The sequence below is a fragment of the Pongo abelii genome, chromosome 6 (genome assembly GCF_028885655.2).
Source record: "Pongo abelii isolate AG06213 chromosome 6, NHGRI_mPonAbe1-v2.0_pri, whole genome shotgun sequence".
NCBI lineage: Eukaryota > Metazoa > Chordata > Mammalia > Primates > Hominidae > Pongo > Pongo abelii.
The window spans coordinates 121,109,753-121,136,158 of NC_071991.2; the positions used below are offsets into that span (position 1 = coordinate 121,109,753).

Genomic DNA, 26,406 nt, shown 5'->3' on the forward strand with positions numbered 1-26,406 from the left:
TGGTGAACTCTGCTGATACTTACTGAGTTGAATCTGAATGTTAGAATCTTTACAAACTTTGGCTATAGATTATAGACATTATTCCACAGTTATTTCACTGGAAGTCCTTCAATAGATCTCTGTATCAATGAATTCTTATTGAGCATTTAAAATTTTTTATCTTAAGCACAGTGATTTCACAGGTTATAAATGTAACCTATTCTCACTTCCAGATGTGGAGGTGGGGTCTCCTAAGCAGGATCTCAGAGATAAGCCCTTCCCTAATCTCTAGCCTTTCTTCCCCAGGTGGTTTGGAAGGGTGAAATCAGTGTAAATCAAGAGATTGTGCTATGTAGTGAATGGTAAGGGTGAAAAAGTTGTAAGTCCATTTATTTAGGTTTCCTATAATATAATCTCAATAAAGATGAATAACTTTCCCCTGTAAAGGCCTTGCAGAAGTTTTGAATCTTCTTTTGTCTTCTCTTCAATTATGCTAGTAAGTAGAAATACATCTGATTTTCATATATTAATCTTATATCCAACAATCTTTTCAAGCCTCTTATTATTTCATATAATTTGTAGATTCTTTTGAATATCTGCATAAGCAATAATGTTGTTGGATATGAATTTTATTCTTTTCCTTTCCAATTCTTATGTCTTTAAATGAAGGAAGGTATGAATGGAATTATATTATTGTAAAGTTATTACATTTTTGAAATGTGGAGTGTAAAATGTGAAGGGGGAAGTGAGAATTGAAAAGTGGGAAGTGTAAAGTGATTGGTATGAAATGTAAAGTGTGAATAACAGTAATACTGAAGCTAGGTAGACATTGATAATTTAAGTTATATTATCAGTCCCAGAACAACTACTAACAACATAATAAAAAAGAAATAGAATGATGGAGGCAGTAGATAAAGTGAAAGAGCAAGAAAGGCATGATATTTAATAAAAAAGAGAAGATACAAAATGAAAACAAGAAGTAAGATCATAGACTCAAAATCCACCGTACTAATTGTTACATTATGTAATATATTTATTATATTACATAAACACACCAGTTAAAAGGCAGAAATTGCAGTAAAAGAATCAGCAGGCTTTTTTGGTAGAAATGACTAGTCTATTTTAAAATATAGGCCAGGCGTAGTGGCAGACACCTGCAATCCCAGCTACTTGGGAGGCTGAAGCAGGAGAATCACTTGAACCCGGGAGGTGGAGATTGCAGTGAGGCAAGATTGCACCATTGTACTCCAGCTTGGGTGACAACAGGGAGACTCCATCCGAAAAAATTAATAAATGAGTAAATAAAATAAAATATATATGGAAATGCAAAGGATCTAGAGTATCCAAAACGATTTTGCAAAAGAAACATAAAATTGAAGGAGTTATACCATCTGATTTCAAGACTCATCAACAAAACTGAAATAATCATGACAAGATGAGGCTGGCATAATAGTACATACAGAGATCAATCAAATTATTGATGAGGTGAGAGTATTGCACTGGGAGCAGCTGGCCTTGGAACATGGAGGGGAAAGGAGGATGCTGAAACCAAAGTAAGTTCCATAGGTGAGTTTTAGGTAGGCAGGAAGGAGGCCCCAACCTTGCCAAAGTAATGAAGGTTTTCCTTTCATGTGGAGGCTTTAGTGTATTTAGTGTATCTCATTCTTGGGAAATACTGCCAATTTCTCCGTCACTCCTTAGTGTGGCAGTCTGATGTAGCCATAATCTTGCTTTCCTTTTTTTTTTTTTTTTTTTTTAAGACGGAGTTTCACTCTTCTTGTCCAGCCTGGAGTGCAATGGTGGGATCTTGGCTCATGGCAACCTCTGCCTCCCAGGTTCAAGCGATTCTCCTGCCTCATCCTCCTAAGTAGCTGGGATTACAAGCATGCACCACCACCCCCAAGTAATTTTGTATTTTGTTGTTTTTTTTTCAGTAGAGATGGGATTTCTCCATGTTGGTCAGGCTGGTCTCAAACTCCCAACCTCAGGTGATCCATCCGACTAAGCCTCCCAAAGTGCTGAGATGACAGGCATGAGCCACCATGCCCGGCCCTTGCTTTCCATTTCTCTCGTACTCCTTCTGTCTCTCTCTCTCCCTTTCACCTCAGTGGCCAGGCTAGTAGCTGTCTCCAGATGGTCATACCACTTTTTAGAAAGCAGTGCTCAAGGCTTCAGGCTAGTGAAAAAGCTTCACTCAGCCAGGTACTCCTAGTACTTAGGGAATGGGAAGGGACAAGATTGGCCTAGTTATTCCACAGGAAGTCCTTCAGTTGATCCTTATGGATGTCCTACAGTTACCCCAGCTCCTGGACCTTTTGGGGGAAAATTACATTACTGCATACAATTTCTTTTCCCCAGATTTAAAGCTTACATGATATATAGCAATTTCCCTGCTTATTTCTGAAGGAGTTATAAACCTCACAGACTTTTTAGAGAATCATTTATTTCTTCAAAAAGAAATAAATTCAGGTCAATCTGAATTGACCTGGCTTTAAATTTCTCATCAGAAATTTAAAATACAGGCAAATTTGAGCAAAATGCTTTTCTGTATCAAGTCTGCTTTAATCAATGTTTCTCTTCTTTTTCTTTTCATAAAAGCTACTACTATTCTGTCTTTGAGAAAACTAAAACCATAAATAATCTGCAGGTTTGAAAAAAGTTGATCAATGCTGGATGTCATCATTAGAGTTCAAACTTTCTTTTTAAAAAAATTTTGACTTAATTTTATTTTTACTTTTTATTTTTTTATTTATTTTATTTTATTTATTTATTTTTTTGAGATGGAGTCTCGCTCTGTCACCCAGGCTGGAGGGCAGTGGCGCAATCTCAGCTCACTGCAACCTCTGCCTTCCAGGTTCTAGCAATTCTCCTGCCTCAGCCTCCTGAGTAGCTGGAATTACAGGTGTGTGCTGCCACGCCTGGCTAATTTTTGTATTTTTAGTAGAGATATGTTTTCACCATGTTGGTTAGGCTGGTCTCGAACTTCTGAACTTAGGTGATCCACCTGCCTTGGCCTCTCAAGGTGCTCAGCCTCTCAAGGTGCCTGGCCTATTTTTTATGTATTTTTGAAGATAGGGTCTCATTCTGTCACCCAGGCTGGAGTGCAGTGGCATGATCATAGTTCACAGTAGCCTCAAACTCCCAGACTCAAGTGATCCTCCTACCTTAGCCTTCTGAGTAGCTGAGACTTCAAGTGCATGCCACCACATCCAACTAATAATAATAATAATTATTATTATTATTATTTTGTAGAGACAGACTCCCACTGTGTTTCCTAGGATGGTCTCAACCCTCTTGGGCTCAAGCAATACTCCCACCTCAGCCCCCCAAAGTGGTGTGATTACAGGCATGAGCTACTATGCCCAGCCAGGGCTCAAGCTTTCATGCAAACAAGACTCTCCATGAAAGAAAATCTCATCTTTGCTTGGAATGCCCGATAATACATTACAAAAGGCTTTATGGTATATACGTAAACCTTTGTTGATTAAAAGTTCTTGCAAACTCCAATGTGATTTTTTTTTTACTGGGTCCTAGGTTTAACAATGCTTTATCATAATGAACTTAGTGATTGATGATTTCATAGTACGTAAGAATGTGTTTCCCTGATAAGACTTGCTATCCTTGAGTGGAAAGAATGAAATTCCCAGTTGCATAGGAATATGGACACACACATGCACGCACACATATTATATATATATTAGCGTGTGTGTGTGTGTGTGTGTGTATTTTCTGGTTTAGACCATCTCAGTAGGTTCACATTTCAGTTGCAGAAAATGTATAAAAAAAAGCATGGTAAAGCCTCATGCTCATTTTGGACGCTGTCCTTGGCAGAACTGAAAAGAGACCTCATAGAACTCTGAAAGATCTAGAGAGAAAGCTGATGCCCTTTCTCTCTAGATCTTCCCACTACAGAATGTCTAAGATACCAATGGTCTTAGTCTGTTCAGGCTGCTATAACAAAAATATCTTAAACTGGGTGGCTTATAAACAACAGAAATTTATTTCTCACAGTTCTGGAGGCTGAGAAGTCCACAATCAAGGTCCCAATAGATTTGGTGTCTGGCGAGGTCCTGCTCCTTGGTTCATAGGTGGCACCTTTTCACTGTTTCCTCACATGGTGGAAGTGGTAAAGGCCATTCTCTGGAGCCTTTGTAATAAAGGCACTAATCGCATTCATGAGGGCGGACCCTTCCAAATCATCTCCCAAAGGCCCAATTGTTAATATAATCACATTGGAGATTAGGTTTCAACATATGAATTTTGAGGGGACACAAATATTCAGACCATAGTACCACTGACAAGAAGGAGGGTATAATTGGAACTGATTATTCATCTCCCTTGAAGAATCCATCAGAACTCATTCCATCATGCCTTTAACACATGAAGCCCAAATTCCCAAGTTATTATTTGTCTTTTGTGTGTTCTTCTTTACACCCTCTAATGGAGCCAAGATCATGCCACTCCCTGACCCTGAAAACCTGTCCATTATGTTCTTTGTAACTTAGAATCTCCAATCAAGAGAATCCCCTAGATCAAATACATCTTCTCTGAGTTTTCTCTGTATTTTCTTGCTATAATAGAAAACCGGCTGTCCTCCAAGTGCACTGTTTCCCTTGCAGCATTCTTTCTTTCTTTTTTTTTCCTTCTTCTTTTTTTTTTTTTGAGACAGAGTCTGACTCCGTTGCCCAGGCTAGAGTGCTGTGGCATGATCTCGGCTCACTGCAACCTCCACCTCCCAGGCTCAAGTGATCCTCCTACCTCAGCCTCCCGAGTACCTGGGACTACAGGCACGCACCATCATGCTTGGCTAATTTTTGTATTCTTTTTTGTAGAGATAGGGTTTCGCCTTGTTGCTCAGACTGGTTCAGAATTCCTGGCCTCCAGCGATTTGCCCTCTTCAGCCTCCTAAAGTGCTGGTATTACTTGTGTGAGCCACTGCGCCCAGCATTTGCAGCATTCTTTCTTGCATTAAGTACATTCATATAATTGTAGCCATCACCACCATCCATCTCTAGGACCTTTTCTTCTGCATCTCTCTTACCTGCTAGTTGTGTTCTCTCTCACCTGTCACATCCCACTGGACAGGGAGGGAGCAAGTGTCCTTTCCATTAACAATTTATTGAACAGCCCCAGTTTATTGAAGCATATGCCATCAGATCAAACTGAAGAGCAGACCAAACCCCTCAAAGTTATGGTCACCTACAGATCCTTAGTCTCAACAACCAGATTTTAGCACTTTGGTCACTAATTAAGTTTATAAAGTTAAGTTCAAAGTTTAGTAAAAGTTAACTCTTTTTTCGTCTTCTGAATTAAATCTGATGGAAGAAAATCTGCCAGGAGAAAAGACGAGGTGTGTTTCACTTCTTCTCTATCCCTTGCCAAGTACTTTTTCCCAAATACTAGGTTGCTTCTGGTTCCTGCATGGTTGAAGTGTGGGTGTCAGTGGCTGCAACAGAAGCAGAAAATGTTTACTTGACAGGTGTCAATCTGAAATTGGCTCTTTAATGCTGACTTTCTTCTTGTGAGGGGTTTCATGGCAAAATGAATGAAAAAGTTGAAAGACAACAAGAAACTGGAAAAAAAAAAACCCGTGTTACTTCATACTATAATATTTGGTGTAATTACCATAATATAGTTCACAATACATTTAAGAAACTCCTTGTTGGTCACATAGATGTTGTTTCTAGGATTTTCTATTACAAACATAGTAGCAGTGAATGCAATTGCATCTATAACTTTCTTCATTCAAATAGACTTTACTTTTTAGGGCACCTTTAGGTTCCTAGCAAAATTGAGCAGAAAGTAGAGAGACTTGTTGTATACTCCCTTCTCCCTGACATCACAACCTTCCCTGCTATTGACATGCCCCACCAGAGTGGTACATTTATTATAACTGATGAACCTACATGGACATGTTCTTATTATCCAATGCCTGTAGTTTACATTAGGGTTCACTCTTCGTGTTGTGTATTCTATGGCTTTTGACAAATGTATAATGGCGTGTATCCACCATTAAAGTATTACACAAAATAGTTTCACTGCTCTCCAAATCCACTGTGTTCCACCTATTCATCTGTCCCTCTCCCCAACCCTTGGCAACCACTAATTTTTTTTATTGTCTCCATATTTTTTCTTTTCCAGAATGTCATATATAGTTGGAATTGTACAATATGTAACCTTGTAAGCTTTACAGATTAGTTTATTTAACTTAGTAAGATGCTTACTTAATTCTCTTAGTAATATTAAATTTACTCCATGTCATTTCAGTGCTTGATGGCTCATTTCTTCTTAGCACTGAATAATATTCCATTATCTGGATGTACCACAGTTCATTTATCTACTCACCTACTGAAGGACATTTTGGTTGCTTACAAATTTTGGCAATTATGAATAAAGCTTCTATAAACATTCTTGTGCAGATTTTTGTGTGGACCTAAGTTTCCAAGTTGTTTGGAATGCCAAGGAGCATAATGATTGGATTGTACGGTAAGAGTATATGTAATTTTATAAGAAACTGCCAAACTGTCTTGCAAAATAGCTGTAGCATTTTGCATTCCAATTGGCAATGAATGAGAGTTTCCTGTTGCTACACATCCTCTCCAACATTTGGAGCTGGAATTGTTCTGGATTGGGGCCATTCTAATAGGCATGTAGTGGTGTCTCATTGCTGTTTTAATTCACAATTCTCTAAGGACGTATAATGTTAAGCATTTTTTCATATCTGTATATCTTCTTTGATGAGATGTCTATTCAAGCCTTTTGCTCATTTTTAAATCTGGTTGTTCATTTTCTTATTGTTGAAATTTAAGAGATTTTCTATTTTTTAGATAACAGTTCTTTGTTAGATATGTCTTTTGCAAATATTTTCTCTTAGCCTGTGGCTTGTCTTCTCGTTTTCTTAACAGTGTCTTTCACAGATGAGATGTTTTTAGTTTTAATGAAATCCAGCTTGTCAACTATTTCTTTCATGGATTGTGCCTTTAGTATTGTTTCTAAAAAGTCATCTCTTTATCTAAGTAATCTAAATTTTCTCCTATATTATTTTCTAGGAGTTTTATAGTTTTATATTTTACATCTAAGTATTTATACCTTTTTTGTTGTTGTTGTTGTTGTTGGAGACGGAGTCTCACTCTGTCACCCAGGCTAGAGTGCACTGGCACAATCTCAGCTCACTGCAACCTCTGCCTGCCAGGTTTAAGTGATTCTCCTGCCTCAGCCTCCTGAGTAGCTGTGATTACAGGTGCACACCACCACACGTGGCTAATTTTTGTATTTTTAGTAGAGATGGGGTTTCACCATGTTGGCCAGGTTGGTCTCAAACTCCTGACCTCGTGATCTGCCTGCCTCGGCCTTCCAAAGTGCTGGGAATACAGGCGTGAGCCACTGCATCTGGCTGGTATCTGTACCTTTTTACAATGTGTAGAATTATGTTGCTTTCCCCACTGCTTCGCTAGACCTGGCTACTTGCCTGAAACACATCAGATTTGTTGAATAAAAATTCAAGTGTATGTATGTATATATGTATGTATGTATTAGTATATATATTTTATAAGTGGAAAAATGTAGATCTAGTTTTATATTTTGAATAATAAAAATAGCTAGAAAAAGTAAAATCTTGGTAAGCAGCCTGTAGAAATAATTCATTATATTTAAAAATGCATACCATTATAATGCATATTTTTGTTACTGTAGTAGAAGTCTGTTATAAAATGTAGACTAGGGACCAAAATAATGCCAAAATAATTTTTCCGTAGGCTAGCTACAAAAATAGATGATTGTGTATCATTTGTATACATGGAAAATATAATGAAAATCTCCTAGAAGAGGAAATTTGTAACAGTATTTTACTAAAGCACAGTATTTTGTATTTTTAGGCCCTTTGGCTCTAAAAAATTTATTGTGATATGGCATTTTAAAAAGGTGTTTTTTTCCCAAGGGTGTCAGTTTATTAGGCATATATACCCAATGTGCAGTCAGGACCAGAGGGAGGTAAAAAATAATATTTATGGAGAGTAGATATTCTTACATTTTCCCTGAACAACAAATAAAGAATGAAGAAGATTTGCCTTTATATTTTTGTGGGGGAGGGGGAGTCAAATTAAGATCCCATGATTGGAGAAGAGTGATGGGAGAGAAACCATCTCTGATAGCTTAGAGATTCATCTGGTGCTATAATACACACTCCACATGAAGACAATTGTCTCAATAATAACCAATTTATTTAAAAGAGTAAATTATCATTCACATTTGTTAATTTAGAAATTCAGTGTACAGAGAGCCTACGACTTACTCAGTTTCTTTACAAACTTGGGGTTCTATGTTGTGAGAGTTAGCGTACAATTTTGGTTGGTGTCTTTCCTGAATTTAGTACATTAAATAAAGACACCAAGAACTATATGAGAAACAATGTATGACTCTTAAAAAGAAACTGAATTTAATTATATCAGAGAAAAATCTGTTTAAAATAAATTCCTTTATTTAAAAAAATCCATACGATAAGATAATTTTGATATGTAACTGAAACCATATTGCTTTCAGGATGAGATCTTGTTGGCTGGAAGGCATCAACTATTAGATAGTCCTTATATTCCGGGAAGATTCTTTGGCAGTTTTTGTCCCAACGGACTAGTAAGAGGGGCCTAAAGAGACAAGTTTTATTTAGGGTTTAACTGCTGAATATACAATCCAGTTTCTTTATAGGAAAACCACTGGAGTTAAAGAACTAATAGGATTTTAGGCTTGTTAATATGCCTAAGAGAAGATGATAGCACCAAAATCCATAATCAACAAAGGGTAATTAACATTTCTACTTGTTTTTTATTTCAGCCTATGCTAGTTCCAAGGGTAACTGCTCTCTGTTTTAAAAATAAACATTTGAAGACAGTGCATTTCAAATTGCATGTAAAGTATTACTTACAGTTAGTACAGTTAGTTATTTCTTTTTGTTCTATTTAATATTTGTTAAAATCCCAATATTTGTTAATTTTCAAGTGGGCATGTTCTTGGAGTCATTTTGCAAGTAATCAATAAGAAGATATGACAATCCATTCAGACTTTCTTTTCTAGTTCCTCTTAGAGCCAGTGAAGGCTTGTCAGTACAAGAAGGTTTGGGTTAGTGTATTCAGAATCATAGGAAATTAAAACCAGAATGGCTAGCATCTAGAGTTTGCATAGCTGACGAATGTGTGAAACTTTTTACAGTTTTTATTGGCTATTTTTTTTTCACATTTCAAGTAAAAAAAAAAGCCCCACCCATCCTCCCTTGTTCAGATGAAGCTATAAATTGGCATAGATATTAATAAGCCTCAAAGATATTTTAAAATATTTGGTATATTCATTGTATACCACAAAACTTAAGGGACATTTGACTCCATTATGTATGATATTTTGCTTATTATTTTTAAGGAGACTGCTGTAATGCTGAAAACCTCAAGCCATGTGTAACCCATGGGTGGCGTGGTTAGGAGTGCTACCACTCTTTATCCTATTAACTCAGGCAGCCCTCAAACCAGCAATGCCTCCAGTGATCAAGAACCAGCCTTTCAACATTTTCTGGGCAGCCCCAACAATGTATTGTATGCCTTTCTTCAACGTGGATATAAATCTTCAAGTATTTAACATTATATCAAATCCTTTAGAGACTCAGAGTGGGTCAAAAATTGCCATATTTTATCCAAATGAATTAGGGTATTACCCTTACTTCTCCGAAGATGGAAAATCCTTTAATGGAGGAATACCGCAGAATGTGAGCCTTTCTGAACACCTTAGGAAAACTGCTGATGACATTGGAGAAGGTGTCCCTTGGTGGAGATCAGAAGGACTTGTTGTTATTGACTGGGAAAGTTGGAAACCCCAATGGGATAGAAATCGGGGCAGCAGAATAATATATAAAAACCACTCTTTAGCCTTCACTAGAAACCATCATCCTTATTGGTCAGAAATGAAAGTGGAAACAGTTGCCCGAGAGGAATTTGAAAATGCTGGAAAAAATTTCATGAACATTACTCTCACATTGGCTTTAGAAATGAGACCAAAATGTTTATGGGGCTTTTATCTCTATCCAGACTGCTACAATTATGATTACAGAATAAATCCAGAGACGTACACAGGTAATTGTCCAAATGATGAAGTTCTCCACAATGACCAACTCCTGTGGCTGTGGGAAAAAAGCGCAGCACTTTATCCTTCAATACATTTGGATAAAATACTGAAGTCAAGCTTAAATGCTTTGAAATTTGTTCACTATCGAGTTAGAGAAGCCATGAGGATTGCTGAAATGACTAGACATGACTATGTTTTGCCAGTTTTTATTTTTTCCAGACCATTTTATTTGCATAGTACTGAAGCTCTGTCACAGGTAAGGAAAAGCACAGTCACTCACATTTTTAAAAAATGGAAATTTGGTAGAATAACTATATAAAGCCTATACATAAATGTTTTAGGATATTTATTTTACCTTAGCAATACAATGCTATTCTCTTATTAAACGTGTATATATCTTCAAATGTCAACTCAATTCTGAAAAATGTCACTGACAATTAGATGTACACTTAACACTTTTGGATAATGATTCTTACCAGCTTAGCATTCACAGGAGTTTCCTACAGAACAGATGTTAAACTTGATTTAAATAATGTAACAGACAGATTAATTTTAACCAGAGAGATATTTTAGAACTAACTTCTTAATATGAAAAGGTAGCAGCAATTTTCCAAATCAAAAACGTGCAACATAGAGCTTAGGGTAAATTATTAACCAACTACATTTCTCATTATATTGCATTTGTATGTTTTAATTAGCTAGGCTAACTAAAAAAATTACATAGATTCTCTTGATTTTGTCTTTAACAGTCAACAATGCAATCTAGTGTTTATTGTCAAGGCATTAAAACTGATTTATATAAGGAGACAGATACTGTCTTTAGACTGAACACAAAGCTGGAAGCCTACAGATGTGGAGATGAGCTTGTTTAGAAGATAGTAAGTTTGAAGACATGGCAAGTGTCCAAACTTTAACTAGATTGTCACATAGGACATTATTGTAAGGATTCAATCATTGGATAGGTGGCTAGATAAGAAAATCCTCAAATCTCCATCCATACCTGAGAGCCAACAATTCTTTATGCCAGTACCCAACACAGAAGCAGAGCTGTTGTCTGGACAATACACAGCTCACTTAGACCACTTAGGTTTGAGATAAGGCCATTTAAAAGCAGTAGCAATTCTTCCTAAATATTTCAGAATAAAATCCAATTATTAATTAGACTTGACATATTCATCTTTGCAGGAGTACTCAGTATTATTCAGAATGGGCTATTCATTCAATAAGTTTAGAAGGAAAAGAATCATAGCATTACGACAAAAATTTGGAAGAATCTCATGGGCACTAACCCATCTCCTACCCAAATAAAAACCCTTTCTTATACTTTAACATTTCTTGATGGGGGCACTTCTTATATTAGAAGGGAAACTGCCATTTGGGGGAAATATTAATTCCTAGGAAGTATTTGAGTATATTTAATCTACTTTTCCTCTTAATAACTTCGTACCACTAGTTCTAACTCTACCTTCTGGTGCAACATAGAATACAGCAAATCCTTCTTTCAAAAGCCAGTTGTCCAGGTATTTTAGGATATCAGTCATGCCTACCAAAGTCTTCTTGCTAAGATATTCCTCAAGTGATGCCAGCTTTCTCAAATCATTTTACTTTCTTAAATCCTTTTCAGAAAAAAAACCTGGGTTATATTTATTCATTCAGAAATTCTTGAGTGCCTACCTTGTGTCAGGAATTACATGTTATTAGTAATAACAGTAGAAAATAATAATAATTTGTGCAGTCAAAGAGTTCACCTTGAGAGAAAATGGGAGAATGAGGTGAGCCACATTTTCATAAAAGCCTTGTTCATTGCTTTCCTATTTTTTGTACTATTGGACTTTTTAATCTTTTTTATTTTTAATTTTTGTGGGTACATTAGATTTTTAAAGTAAATTATATGCTAAGTATCACCTCTGAGCTCTACTTGAGAAATCAATAGACTGCATTCTCTACTCACCAAAATATATAGAATCACCTGAGCATTATATTGAATTGTTTTAATGCTTTCCTATTGCCTTCCATGTATCACATATCAAAAAACAGTATGGGTTTTTCTCACCTTTGGTCTAAGTAACATAATTTTCCAACGCATTTTTTTTAAACCAGTTCTGTTTGGTATTTGCTTTCAGGAGTGTCTCAATTAAAATAAGCAACTACATTTAGGTTTAAGGAATGTGATACTAAGTATAATGGAAGAATGATTTCCTTTCTTGTTGTATTACTTAGACAAATTGCAGAACATAAATACCAGTATTGCTGAAACCTTCCTATAACGCAGGAAAGCTTACAGTGGCGTGACAATTTACTCATTGCAGTCTGTGAGCACTCCACCTTTGCACTGGATCTCTGACTCTCCATACATTGTAGGGGAGAAAAGAATGCAGATTGCGCCATGGGTCATCCCCTTTATCTCCCGTCTCTCCCTATTTCCTACTTCTTTGCTCTTGGCCTATATTTGTTAGCATAACATCCTCAGTTTGTTATCTTTATGAACTGTAATCTATATAGTCACCCAATTTAAAAGTCACTTGGCTGCCTCCCTTCTCCTCTTTCCATTATCCAAATGGGTAACTAAAACTTATCCATCTTTATTTCCAAATAACTCTTCAATCTGTTCCCTCTGCTTTACAAGGATTTACACTGCCTTTGTTGAGGCGTCATCATTTCTCACCAAACAATTTCTATCACCTCCTAATTGGTGTTCCTGCCTCTACTATCTTGACCTTCCCCTCCAATGCATTCTTTTTTTTTTTTTTTTTTTAGATGGAGTCTCGTTCTGTCACCCAGGCTGGAGTGCAGTGGTATGATCTTGGCTCTTGGCTCACTGCAACCTCCGTCTCCTGGGTTCAAGTGATTCTCCCACCTCAGCCTCCTGAGTAGCTGGGATTACAGGCGTGTGCCACTATGGTGGCTAATTTTTGTATTTTTAGTAGAGACAGGGTTTCACCATTTTGGTCAGGCTGGTCTCGAACTCCTGACCTCAGGTGATCCACCCGCCTCAGCCTCCCAAAGTGCTGGGATTACCCACCCTCCAATGCATTCTTTATATGCAAAAAGGGAAAAAAAAAATCAAAGTCGCAAATTTGTGTCTTTCCAGCACTACATTTTTAACCTTTATTTATGTATTTATTTATTTGAGATGGAGTCTCGCCCTGTCACTCAAGCTGGAGTTTAGTGGCAGGATCTCGGCTCACTGCAACCTCTACTTCCTGAATTCAAGAGACTCTCCTGCCTCAGCCTCCCGAGTAGCTGGGATTACAGGCAGGCACCACCATGCCTGGGTATTTTTGTATTTTTAGTAGCGATAGGATTTCACCATGTTGGCCAGGCTGGTCTCGAACTACTCACCTCGAGTGATCTGTCTGCCTCGGGCTCCCAAATTGCTGAGATTACAGGCATGAGCCACTGCGCCTGGCCAGTTGTCTTAACACTTTAAAACAACATTTTTCTCTTTGTATTTGGATTCTGTTTATACATAGAAATTCATATGTTTTTACTTCCCAAATTCTGTGTGCTTTACCACAAGGAAGTACTGGGAGTTCTCTGGATGGACTGTGATTTTGCCTGGATCTGAGTCTCTGCTCTTATTCTTCTTGTGGATATAAAACTCTGCTCTCTCTAGACTGTTTTGTGAATTCATACTCAGTCTCAAGAGTCTACTGATTCTCATTCCCAAGAGTCATATGAAATTTAACCTGTTAAGGAAGCCTTCCCAGACTCTTCCATGAAGTATTAAGCACCTCTAATTTATATATGCCTTGTGAGTGCTACTAATATAAAAATTATTATATTATGGTCACTTGTTTGTATGTCTGTCTCAACCATTAGACTAAAAAGCATTCCTTCAACAACAGGAATTGAAATCTATTTCATTTTTATATTCTCAGTGTTTAGAATATTGCCTGGAACATGGTAAATATTTCTCAAATAAATGTAAGAATCCAAGGCAGTATCACCTTTTCCAATTCTGGTATGATCTTTTGTTTTATTTTTTGTATGATAGCTTTATTTAAAAGAAATGCTTTTTTTTCTGTGTATTAAAATTTATATTTTAATTGACATATACAATTGTAGTATGTATTTATCATATACAACATAATGTTTTGAGGTACATATACATTGTAGAACGGTCAAATCTAGCTAATTAACAAATTCATGACCTCAGACCTCACAGTTATTTTTATTTTAAGAACACTTAATATCCACTCTCTCAGCATTTTTCAAGAATACAATATGTTGTCATTACCTATAGACACCATGCTATACAATAGATCTCTTGAATTTATTCCTCCCATCTAATTGTAATTATGTATTCTTTAACCAACATCTCCTCAATCCCCTCTCCCTCCTAATCACTTCAGCCTCGGGTAATCACCATTCTACTGTCTACTTCCATGAGATTAACTTTTTCAGATTCTGAGTGAGATCGTGCAGTATTTACCTTGTGGTATAGTCCTTTGTTTTAGAAACAAAGATATCGTTATTAATGTGTTCCTTACCACAGTTGAGGGGTTGAGTCTTACTATTGCATTATCACTGACAAAATTTGACTTGGTGGAAACTACTCCTGATACCTCTCTTTCCTAGGAGGACTTAGTGCATACAATTGGCGAAAGTGCCGCGTTGGGGGCAGCAGGAGTAATATTGTGGGGAGGATATGAATATTCCGCTTCAAAGGTAAGCAATGATTTCTTTGTCGGCAACTTGAATATACTTTTGAGATTGGTTTAAAAACATTTTTTTTTCGCATCAAAGTCAAATGGTTGCTGATTATCTGCTTACTTGACCTTAGTGAAATTCAAAAAGTACAGGGTCTGACATTGAGCACCTACTCCATACCAGCCACTGTGGTTAGTAGAAGGGTAGAAAGAGCACAATCATTCTAATCAGACAGCTAAGTGAGAAACTGATGTTTATGTCCTAGGGGTGTAATTTTGAGCATGTTAATTAACATTTCTGAGTCTCAGCTTCTCCATCTAAAAAATTAGACTAAAATAAAACCTCCTCTGCAGGATTTTGGTAGATTAAATGGCATAATACATATATGACAAACAAAAAATAATAAATTTTAAAAATGAATAATTATTTCATTTGCACTAAGGAGGGCAGATTCTCCAAAAATGATAAATAATTCTTTTTTTTTTCTGAGGCAGTCTCACTCGTCACCCAGGCTGGAGTGCAGTGGCGCAGTCTCGGCTCACTGCAACCTCTGCCTCCCAGGTACAAGTGATTCTCGTGACTCAGCCTCCTGACTAGCTGGGACTACAGGCATGTGCCACCATGCCTGACTTATTTTTTTGTATTTTTACTAGAGACAGGGTTTCGTTATGTTGGCCAGGCTGGTCTCAAACTCCTGGCCTTAAGCTATCCGCCCGCCTTGGCCTCCTAAAGTGCTGGGATTACAGGCATGAGCCACTGTAACTGGCCCAAAAATGATTCTTTGCTGATTACCTATTATAGAAATGCATGTAGGAGAAAAATCTATTTGTATATAAAGGTTTATTAACAATCTACTCTGTTCTGGCTGGGTGCGGTGGCTCACGCCTGTAATCCCTGTAATCCCAGCACTTTGGGAGGCCAAGGCAGGTGGATCACTTGAGGTCAGGAGTTCGAGACCAGCCTGACCAACAGGGAGAAACCCCGTCTCTACTAAAAATACAAAATTAGCTGGATGTGGTGGTGCACACCTGTAATCCCAGCTACTCAGGAGGCTGAGGCAGGAGAATCGCTTGAACCTGGGATGCAGAGTTTGCGGTGAGCCAAGATTGTGCCATTGTGCCCCAGCTTGGGCAACAAGAGTGAAACTCCATCTCAAAAAAAAAAAAAAAATTAACAATCCCCCTTTTATTATAAGAACACTTAATATGAAATCTACCCTCTTAAATTTTGGAGTGCTTAATACATTATTAACCATAGACATTATGTTGTACAGGAGATCTCTCGAACTTGTTTATCTAGCATAACTAAACTAGCATATCTCGGACTTATTTATCTAGCATAACTGAAACGTTACAACCTTTAAATAACTTCTCATTTCTCCCACCCTCAGCCCCTTACAACTATTACTGTATTCTCTGCTTCTACGAGTTTGACTATTTTAGATATCTCGTAAGTAGAATCATGTAGCATTTGTCCTTCTGTGACTGCCTTAGTTCACACAGAATAATGTCCCCCAGGTTCATCTGGTTGTCATAAATGACATTATTTCCTTCTTTTAAAAGGCTGACTAATATTTCATTGTATGTATATACTGAATTATCTTTATTCATTTATCTGTCAACAGACACTTGGATTGTTTCCATTTCTTGGCTGTTGTGAATAGTGCTGCAATATACATGGGAATGCAGACATCTCTTTGAGATTGCAATTTCACTTCTTTTATATATCCAGAAGTATATATACATATATACTGAATCATATAGTAGTTGTAGTTAGAATTTTTTGAGGACGCTTCCATACTGTTTTCCATAGCTGTTGTACCATTTAACATTCCCATCAACAGGGTATGGGGGTTCCCATTTCTCTACAACTTCAACACTTGTTATCTTTTATTTTTTAAATAATACCCATCCTAACAGGTGTGAGGTGATAGCTCATTGTTTTGATTTACATTTCCCCGATAATTATGATTTTGAGTGTCTTTTCATATACCTATTAGCTTTTTGTATGTCTTCTTTGGAGAAATGTTTGTTCAAGTCATTTGCTTAATCTTTGATTGGGTTATTTGTATTTTTTGCTGAGTCGTAGAAGTTCATTATATATTTTGGATATTGACCTCTAACAGTTATATGGTTTGGAAATATTTCTACTATTCTATAGGTTATCTCTTCACACTGCTGTTTCCTTTGCTGTGCAAAAGCTTTTCAGTTTGATGCGTCCCATTTGTCCATGTTTCTTTTTGTTGCCTGTCCTTTTGGTGTCATGTCTAAGAAATAATTGCCAAGACCAGTGTCAAGAAGCATTCTCACTGTGTTTTCTTCTAGGAGTTTTACATTATTCGGTCTAATGTTAAGTAAGTCTTTAGTCCAGTTTGAACTGACTTTTGTGTGTGGTATAAGATAGGGATCCAGTTTCATTTCTGGGCATACAGATATCTAGTTTTCCCAACTCCATCTGTTGAAGAGACTATCCTTTCTCTGTTGTGTTATTGGCACTCTTGTCAAACATCAGTTGATCATATATGTGTGGGTTTACTTCCGGACTTTCTATTCTGTTCCTGTGACTTGTATATCTTCCTTTATACCAGAAACATAGTGTTTTAATTATTGTAGAATTGTAATATATTTTTAAATGAGGAAATGTGAAGCCTCCAGTTTTGTTCTTCTTTCTCAAGGTTACTTTGGCTATTCTGGGCTTTTTGTGGTTCCATATAAAGTTTAGTTTTTTGTTTTCTATTTCTGTAAAAAACGCCACTGGGATTTTGATGGGGATAGCATCGAGCCTGCAGATCACTTTGGATAGCATGGACATTTTAACAATATTAAGTTTTTCTATCCATAAACATAGATTATCTTTTATTTATGTCTCCTTTGACGCCTTTTATCAATATTATGTAGTTTTTGATGTACAAGTCTTTCACTTTTTTGGTTAAGTTTATTCCTAAGTATTTTATTATTTTTAATGGTATTGTAAAAGGAATTGTTTTCTTAGTTTCCTTTTCAGATGGCTCACTATTAATAGATAGAAATTCAACTAATTTTTGTATGTTGATTTTGTATCCTGTAACCTTAATGAATTTCTTTATTACTTATGACATATTTTGTAGTTTTTAGGGTTTTCTATATATAGAACTATATCATCTGCAACAAGAATAATTTTAAATTCAGATTCATTTTTATTTCTTGCCTAATTGCTCTATCTAGGACTTCTAGTACTATGTTGAATAGAAGTGGTCAGAGTTGTCTGGATGAGATGGCTCATGCCTATAATTGCAGTACTTTGAGAAGCTGAGACAGGAAGGTTGCTTGAGGCCAGGAGTTCAAACCCAGCCTGGGCAACATAATGAGACCCCATCTCTACAAAAGGTAAAAAAGAAAAAACTAGCCAGATGTGTTGGTGTGTGCTTGTAGTCCTAGCTTCTCAGGAGGCTACAGCAGGAGGATGACTTGAACCCAGAAGTTCAAAGCTGTAGTGAGCTATGATTGTGCTACTGCACTTCAGCCTGGGTGACAGACTCCACCTCTTAAAGAAAAATAATTAAATTAAAATGAATACAAGAGAAGTGATTAGAGTGAGTATCCTTGTGTTATTTCTGATGTTAGAGAAAAAGCTTTCAACTTTTCATCATTGACTATGATGTTAGCTATGGGCTTATCATATGTGGCCTTTATATGTTATGGTACATTCTTTCTACACCTATTGTTTTAAGAGATTTTACTGTGAAGGGGTGTTAAATTTTTAAAAAGTGCTTTTTCTGCTTCTAGTAAGATGATCATATGATTTTTATTTTTCATTCTGTTTATGTGATATATCACATTTATTGATTTTTGTGTGTTGAATCATCCTTGCATCCCAGGAATAAATCCTCTTTGATCATGGTGTATGATACTTTTAATGTGCTATTGAATTTGGGTTGCTATTATTTTGTCGAGGATTTTTGCTTCTAGTTTCTTCAGGGATATTGGCCGATAATTTTCTTTTCTTACAGCATCTTTGCCTTGTTTTGGTATCAGGGTAATGCTGGCATCATAAAGTGAGTTTGAAAATGTTTCTTTTTCTTCAATATTTTTGAAGAGTTAGAGAAAGATTAGCATTAATTATTTTTTTAATGTTTGGCGGAATTCACTGGTGAAGTTTTCAGGTCCAGGGCTCTTCTTTGTTGCGAAGTTTTGGATTAATGATTCAGTCTCCATGTTCGTTATTGGTCTATTCAGATATTCTAATTGTTTTTTCATTTTTAGTTCTAGAAGTTATATATATATATACACACACACACACACACACATATATATATATATATGAATTTATTCATTTCTTCTAGGTTATCCCAAGTTACCTAGATAGTACACACAAAATAACTCTATTAATTTTCACAAAATAACTACTACTTTTCTAAAGCTGCCTTTGAGTATGGTCACCCATCCCACTGCCTAAGTGAAAATTCTGAGACCGCAGCTCTTCCTCACTTCCAGGAATTAACAAACAGGCTCATTTTCAGGAATTAAAATGTCTAGTCTTATAAAATATAAAAATAGCAATCTCTTTTCATTCAGTGTGACACAAATTAGGATGTCAGCATTGTTAAGAACAGGAGTCCTGTGATGAGACTGCTTGAGTTTCAGTGCTCACTTTTTGTCACCTACTAGCTGTGTGACCTTGATCAAGTAATTGACTTTTCAATTTCTTTATCTATACAATGAAGGAAATAATAGTATCTCTCCTATAGGACTTATTTGAGAATTACACTATTGATATATGTAAAGCACTTAAAACTGTACATGGCAGATGGCAAGTGCCACGTAAATGTTGATTATTACTTCTTACCTCTCTTCCCCACACCCCAGGCTTGGATCTGAGGTGTGGCGAAGAGGGGTACGGTGAGTTCTTTTGTTCAGCTAATTCAAAGATGGGTTTAGGGCCGGGCGCGGTGGCTCACGCCTGTAATCCCAGCACTTTGGGAGGCCGAGGTGGGTGGATCACGAGGTCAGGAGATCGAGACCATCCTGGCTAACACGGTGAAACCCCATCTCTACTAAAGATACAAAAAATTAGCCGGGCGTGGTGGTGGGCGCCTGTAGTCCCAGCTACTCGGGAGGCTGAGGCAGGAGAATGGCGTGAACCCGGGAGGCGGAGCTTGCAGTGAGCCGAGATCGTGCCACTGCACTCCAGCCTGGGCAAGAGAGCGAGACTCCATCTCAAAAAAAAAAAAAAAAAAAAAAAAAAAAAAAAAAAAAAAAAAAAAGATGGGTTTAGAAGATGGGGATGAGGATGAGAAAGAGTGGCAATATAATTTTTTAAAATTTAATGACATTTGTAATTATCTTTCCTGCTGAAAGCCTTTTGATATGGCTGCCATTTAGTGGCTGACTTTTTCTTACATGAAGCACTGCTGCAATTTGATTACAGGAAGCCGCTTCTCCCCACAATTCTCACCACCACGTCCTTCACCCAAGTGCATGACACCATTCTCTGCTTTGAACAATGCAGGCTTTAGCTACCACCTTGAAACTTCCCCTTTACTTCTTCCCCAGAAGTACCTCCTACATTCCCTTTGCCCTTGGACTTTCAGGAAGATGCATGCCTGGCTACCTCTGTAAAATCCACTTGGATCATGAGAATACTCCTATACTCTTGTTCTGTTAAATTACATGAAGGCAGGTCACTCCCACTGCTGTCATCTCTCCTCAGTGTCTTCATTCCAAGAACCTGTAGCAGAGCTTTGCACATAATAATGTGTGCTGAATAAATATTTGCAGAGTGAATAAATAAACATGTCAGCCTCCAAGCTCCCAGTAGTTCCCATGGGGTTCTAGGACAGTGCTCTCTACTTCAAATTCCTTTCACAGAATATTCCTTCTGCCCTGATAATTTCTAGCCATTTATATATGCTGGAGATGGGTAAATGTCTCTAACTCCTTAGTTGTCAACCCCACTGTCTTCAGCTTTGGGTTTCAGGTGAAATCTCTTTCTCTCTCTCTCTCTATATATATCTATGATGAATCTATATATATAAAATGTATTTAGATTTTTATAAATTATATGTAAAGTTCCTGTCTCTTTTTTTAACCACATTACATATAAATGGTATAACAGGTTTCCCCTAATTGAAGCATGTATTTGGGATGGTCTGATTAAATCCAAGCTGTCACATAGATAAAATTCTCTTTTAGATTCCTGATGTAAATCTTTAAATACAGATCATCTTTCCTTAGAGCAGCTGAAATAGCCATGTAATCACATCCAAGAGGCTGACAAATCCAACTCTAGAAGCAATAATTAAGGTTGATATAATCAAAACTTTCATAGTAAAATAGAAGAGGAGGTAGTGAGATGGAGAGACAATGGGTTATAAAGAATCTGGCTTTTCCCAAAGAGAGATCTGGCCTTTGTCCTTGGCTTCTGGGTGGTAATCTGGGGATATCTTTGTTTAGGGTGGATATAGTCACACCTAATAGTTTTATGTTAAGGGCTGACTATGCCTTAAGAATCAACCATGTCACAAAGGGTGAAACAATGGGTAGATGCTTTGAGCTATGCATTATCAATGAGTTGGAGACTGAGTTGAACCACTTAGTCAATCAATCAATCATGACTCTTCCTTTTTGATTAGTTAGGCTTGTCAGATATAAATGTTTGATGGTTTTCTTTTTTTGAAGACCTATTCTTTATCAATTCAGTTTTCTAATTCATAAATTTATACTTTTAACTTTATTATTTCTTTTCATGAGATTGCTTTCTAAAAATTATTTTTGTAATTTCTTGAATGCTTGTTTAATTTATTATTTTATTCCTCTATGTTAAATAATCAAAACTGTTACAATAAAAAGTGTTACTTTTGCATCTAGTATTAGCATGCTTTAAAATGTTAGGACATTTTTTCAGATCCAAAGACAGAGTAGAAGATAAACTTCCACAAAAAGGTGCACATTTCTTTGGATAAAGATTTAAAATTAGAAGCTAATTTTATATATTTAGCTAATGCTCCAGATACACTGAAAGTCAAGAACTTTGCCATAATGGGTAGAATGTCACTTGCTGGGTTCTAGGAAATTGGTGACCAGCTTCTGATAATGAGATAGAGATAGGAAATGCACTGATTCAATGCAGCAGGTAGCAACTAAGGTGGAGCTTCTAAGAGTGGAAAAGTGACTGAGAAGATGCAGAAAGTTGGGGGAACAGGAAGCGTAGAAAAAAGCATAAGTGGAAAGCAAGCCACTCAGTACCCCATCAGTTACCAGTACACACTGCTGTATAGCTGAATGGGAGTCCAGGTGAAAGCCAATGCCAAAATGCCTTGTTTCTGGTTTGATAATTGGATTGCCCAGTAAACAAAAGCACTTATGACTAGGGATTGACATTGAAAATTACTTTGGATGTATTAACACATTTTAACATGTAGTATTCCAGTTGTTTTTATTTTTCTAATTAATTTGAAATTGTAATTTTAAACATTTCCTTTTGGACCAAATTGCTACTTGGGAGGGTATTTTTAATCTGTAAAAAGCTAGAATTTTTGTGTCTACTTCTTTTATTATTGATTCCTATTTTACTTAATTATAGAGAGAAATATATGTATGCTTACTGTATTTAGAACAGATTGTGGAGACTAGTTGGGAGGCAATCATCCAGGCGAGAGCTAATAGTGACCTGAAACAGAATGGTAGCAAGGGTTGAATTCTGGATATATTTCGAAGGTAGACTGAAAAGGACTTGCTGATAGATTAACAGTAAGGAGAAAAAGCAGTGATGAATAACCCCAAGGTTTTGCTCCTGAGGCACTGGAAAGAGGGAGTTGGCTTATGCTGAGATGGGGAAGTCTGGGAAGAGGGTGAGATTATGTTGGAATACGTTAAGTTTGAAATGCTTGTACGGCATCCAGGTAGAGATGTCAAGTAAATAGGTGGGTATACAATCAATTCAGGGATAAGGTCTGGGTGATACACATTTGGGGGTTGTATTTAAAGTAACGAGATGGGGTGAGCTTATCCAGTGAAATAGTACAGCTATAGAAGAGAAGAGGTCTAAGATTTAAGCCAGGGGCACTTCAGTGTTAAATGCAGGAAAGATGAACAGGAGCCAGTAAAGAAGACTGAGAAGGAACATCTAGTGAGGTTGGGGACAAAACAGGGATGTGATGTTCTGGAACCTAAGTGAAGAAGGTATTTCAAGGAGGGTGGCTGCGACAGAACAGGGAACGCCCAAGTTGAAGTCGATTATATTTGCCAGTGTTCTATGTTGTCTTCATTTGACTCCTGCCGACCTTTGTCTTTCTTGATTGCTTCTTCGTCCTTCCTCTTTTTCCTTCCCAACTGCCCTTTTCCCCTTCCTTCTTTCCTTTGCTTCAATTGTTTGCCTGTTTTATTTTATTGTGTCTTTCTTAGAAACCTCCTCAGATGCCTCAGACAAGGAGTCTTGTCCTGACTAAAAACAGCATGTGTTTCTAAACATAGTATGAGACTGCCCCCAATTGAATGTGCCTGTAACAAATAATATTGCTTACATGATCTTCAGAATTTGCTATTGCCAAAGTGCTGGCCTTGTTCAACTACCTGGTCAATTAAGAGCTTTATTCTGCCTTATGACTTTCAATTTGAATCTCCCAAATCTTTACCAGATGGAGTCACAGTTCTGGAGCCTCCTCTCACTGAGAAAATATCCCACTGTTCTAAGCTTAATTGGTTTTTAATTATGAATTAGCTTTAATATTGATAAAATAAATAATTAAATGCTAATAGAAAACTCAATTTATGTTATTAATTAATCTACTAGAATTTTTCCATGGTCCTACCTGTATGGATCAAGGCAGACATTTATCAAGATTCCTGCCAGGCTCTTCTGGGTTAGCTGATAATATCATTTCAATTAGGTTTGCTCATCCTAGCTGCACAATGTGATCACTAATCTGTAGAAATGTGTCCTAGAGTTAAAGCCCAATGCTATGGACACATCAATGAAATACCCAATGGTAGACTTGTGGGAAGATATTCTTACCTACTATTATTGGACCCTATATACAATGTACAAGTAACACTAGCATTTGGTGTAAATAATGATCTTTTATATTCTACCTCCTAAAAACTGACTGATGGACAAGTAAAGTATGTTATATTTATATTATGAAATACTGAACAGAAATTAAAATGAAAAAATGCTACATGTATCAACATAAAAAATGGAAAATGTTAGGTTCAAAAAGCGAGTTGCAAAAATATCCTACATGATTATATGTATATAAATGTTTAAAAAGCACAAAATAATACTCCCTCTTGTTCATAATTACACACACACACACCTCTAGTAAAGTTATAAAAACATGGATGAGAACTCATCAACTTTAGGAGAATTATTATCTCTTCAGAGGGAGGGAGAAGAATAAGATGACTTCGTAGTTTTTGAAAAATCCGACATAATGTTAAAATCTATTGAGTAGCAGCACTGAAAATGTTTCACAATTAAAGTTAAATTTTAACAAACCATCCCCATATTAATGATATCTTTTAAAAGTATTACTACAAATATATCTTTACATTAAGGAACAGTCTTTACTGGGACACGGTGAGATCATCTTCACCTGGAAATGATATGAATTTGGTTGGGTCATAGTCTTCCCAATTAAAGGCATGGCTCACTACTCACATGACCCTATAAAGGCTTAGTCCTTCCTTTAAATAGCTAATCTACACAAATGCTCTTCCTCCTCAGCCTTACCAAATACAAAACTTTAGGCATTAATACTGCCTGGATTATGGAATCACACTTTGAGAGTGCTTTAAGTAGATTTCTGTTTTTCCTACAGGAGAACTGCTTATCTGTGCAACAATCTATCCGAGGGCCTTTGGGCCATTATGCTGTGAATGTGACATCTGCAGCCAAGCTCTGCAGTCAGAGTCTATGTAACAATCATGGAAGATGTATTCGAAAAACACCTGAGTCCTCCTTCTATCTGCATATGCCTGAAAGCAGTGGCAAGAAATATGTTCTAAACAAGAGTTTCAGATTCATCATTTCTGAAAATAATAAACAGAAGACAGTAACAGCCATGAAGAATGGATTTGTGTGTCACTGCTATTATGGCTGGCATGGACCGTCTTGTCACGATCACTCTTCAGATCTCCTAAGAGAGATGAATAAGGCTCCTACTGTTAACTTCAATTTATTAGTTTTTCTCAGTATGGCTTTTTCTGTGATTCTGCTAAAAAAATTTTTAGTCCTTACTACAATGCCAATTTTTCCTTGAAATACAAAACAGTAGCAAGTGTTGATTTTTTTCAACCTCAAGCTTCTCCCAAAATATGTATTGACTTTAAAGTAAAAAATAAAAATAAAAAAGGTAGTCATTGATGCCACTCATTGATATAGCAATTATTTATTGGGTGTTTACCTCATGCAAGGCAATAGGGAAAAGAAAGTGAATATACCTGCTCTCAGGGAGCTTAAATACTTGTGGGAAAATGAACAATGATAAATAAGCAATAAACAAGGCTGGACAACATAGCAAGATCCCATCTCTGCAAAAAATGTGAAAAATAGCTGAGTGTGGTGGTGTGGACTGTAGTCCCAGCTACTTCAGCCTGAGGTGGGAGGATCATTGAGCCCAGGAGTTCAAAGCTGTGGTAAGCTATGATTGTGTGACTGCACTGCAGTCTGAGTGACAAAGTGAGACCCTGTCTCAAAAAATTTTTTTTAAAGACCCAATAAACTAACAAGCACACATATATTTGGTGGCCGCAAGTGCTCTGGAGAATGACAACGAGGGGTAAAATGATTAGGGAGTGTGAGAGAACACTGGAAATGTAAGACAGTCAAAGCCTCTCTGATGAGATGTCTTGAAGGCAGGAGCAGGTCACAAATATATCTGAGGAAATGCATTCTTGGAATAGGGAATAGAAAATGCAAAAGCAAATCGCTGTTTGCACTCCAGTAATTGGGGATCCCTAAATAGTATAAGTGATCACTTCCTCAAGTTAAAAACAGATCATGAAAAGCATTCAGGTTTTGTTGTAGTTTATTTTAACTTGAATAATTTTGGACTTCCAGACTGTAATACTTTGTCAACTGTCTCATAAAAATGAGTATCATCAATTATGTCTTATGCTGAGATGAACATTTTTTTCTAAAATAAAAATCAAAACTTAAACTCTTCCTATGCCTATGATAATTTTCCAAGAGAAATTAGTAAAAGGTACATCTGTAAGCAAAATATCTTATAAATACCAGAAATCACTTTAGCAAATAAAACCTATCTTCTAAGATGATAGGTAATATCTGTTAGAAACCCAAAGAGGGCTTATTTTCGTCCTGAATTACCTGAAAAATGACACTTTTGTCTACTCTATAGGGCAGTATTGTTTCTTACCTCGCATTATTGTTAGGAAAAAAAACAACAACACAGCACTCTTTATCTGGACATAAACTTTTTCATGGGACACTTGTTTTTCCCAGTCTCTTACTATTCCATACAACCCACAATTTTCTGAATCAGAAGGAATTTATGTCTTCATTTCACAAGCAGTATGTTATAATCAGTCTTTCTGGTCTTTAGTAGATTCATGTCATGGCTATTTTTATATTGGAGACATTCTTTACAAGTCTTTTGACTTTATCTTCTAATTTAGACTCTCATCTTTGTCTCAAGATAATTTGCTTTCAATTTTTTTTCAGTTAGCTAATTTT

At 36.6% G+C, this 26,406-nt stretch overlaps 1 protein-coding gene across 1 annotated transcript; it reads left to right on the plus strand.

Moving 5' to 3' along the window:
• The first annotated feature begins 8,572 nt into the window (after nucleotides 1–8,572).
• LOC100461750 (hyaluronidase-4-like) lies at nucleotides 8,573–25,082 on the plus strand. Its single transcript, XM_009243189.3, has 4 exons — nucleotides 8,573–8,772; nucleotides 9,385–10,336; nucleotides 14,662–14,751; nucleotides 24,530–25,082. Exons 2-4 carry the CDS (start codon nucleotides 9,416–9,418, stop codon nucleotides 24,968–24,970), a joined length of 1,452 nt encoding a protein of 483 aa, XP_009241464.3. The 5' UTR covers nucleotides 8,573–8,772; nucleotides 9,385–9,415; the 3' UTR covers nucleotides 24,971–25,082.
• The last annotated feature ends 1,324 nt before the right edge of the window (nucleotides 25,083–26,406 follow it).

Excerpts from the sequence above, each read along its gene's own strand:
- LOC100461750 (XM_009243189.3), top strand. The coding sequence starts at position 9,416 with ATGTGTAACCCATGGGTGGCGTGGTTAGGAGTGCTACCACTCTTTATC. Across the intron at positions 10,337-14,661 it reads GTACTGAAGCTCTGTCACAG|GAGGACTTAGTGCATACAAT; the intron begins GTAAGGAAAAGC and ends TCTCTTTCCTAG. Across the intron at positions 14,752-24,529 it reads ATGAATATTCCGCTTCAAAG|GAGAACTGCTTATCTGTGCA; the intron begins GTAAGCAATGAT and ends TTTTTCCTACAG.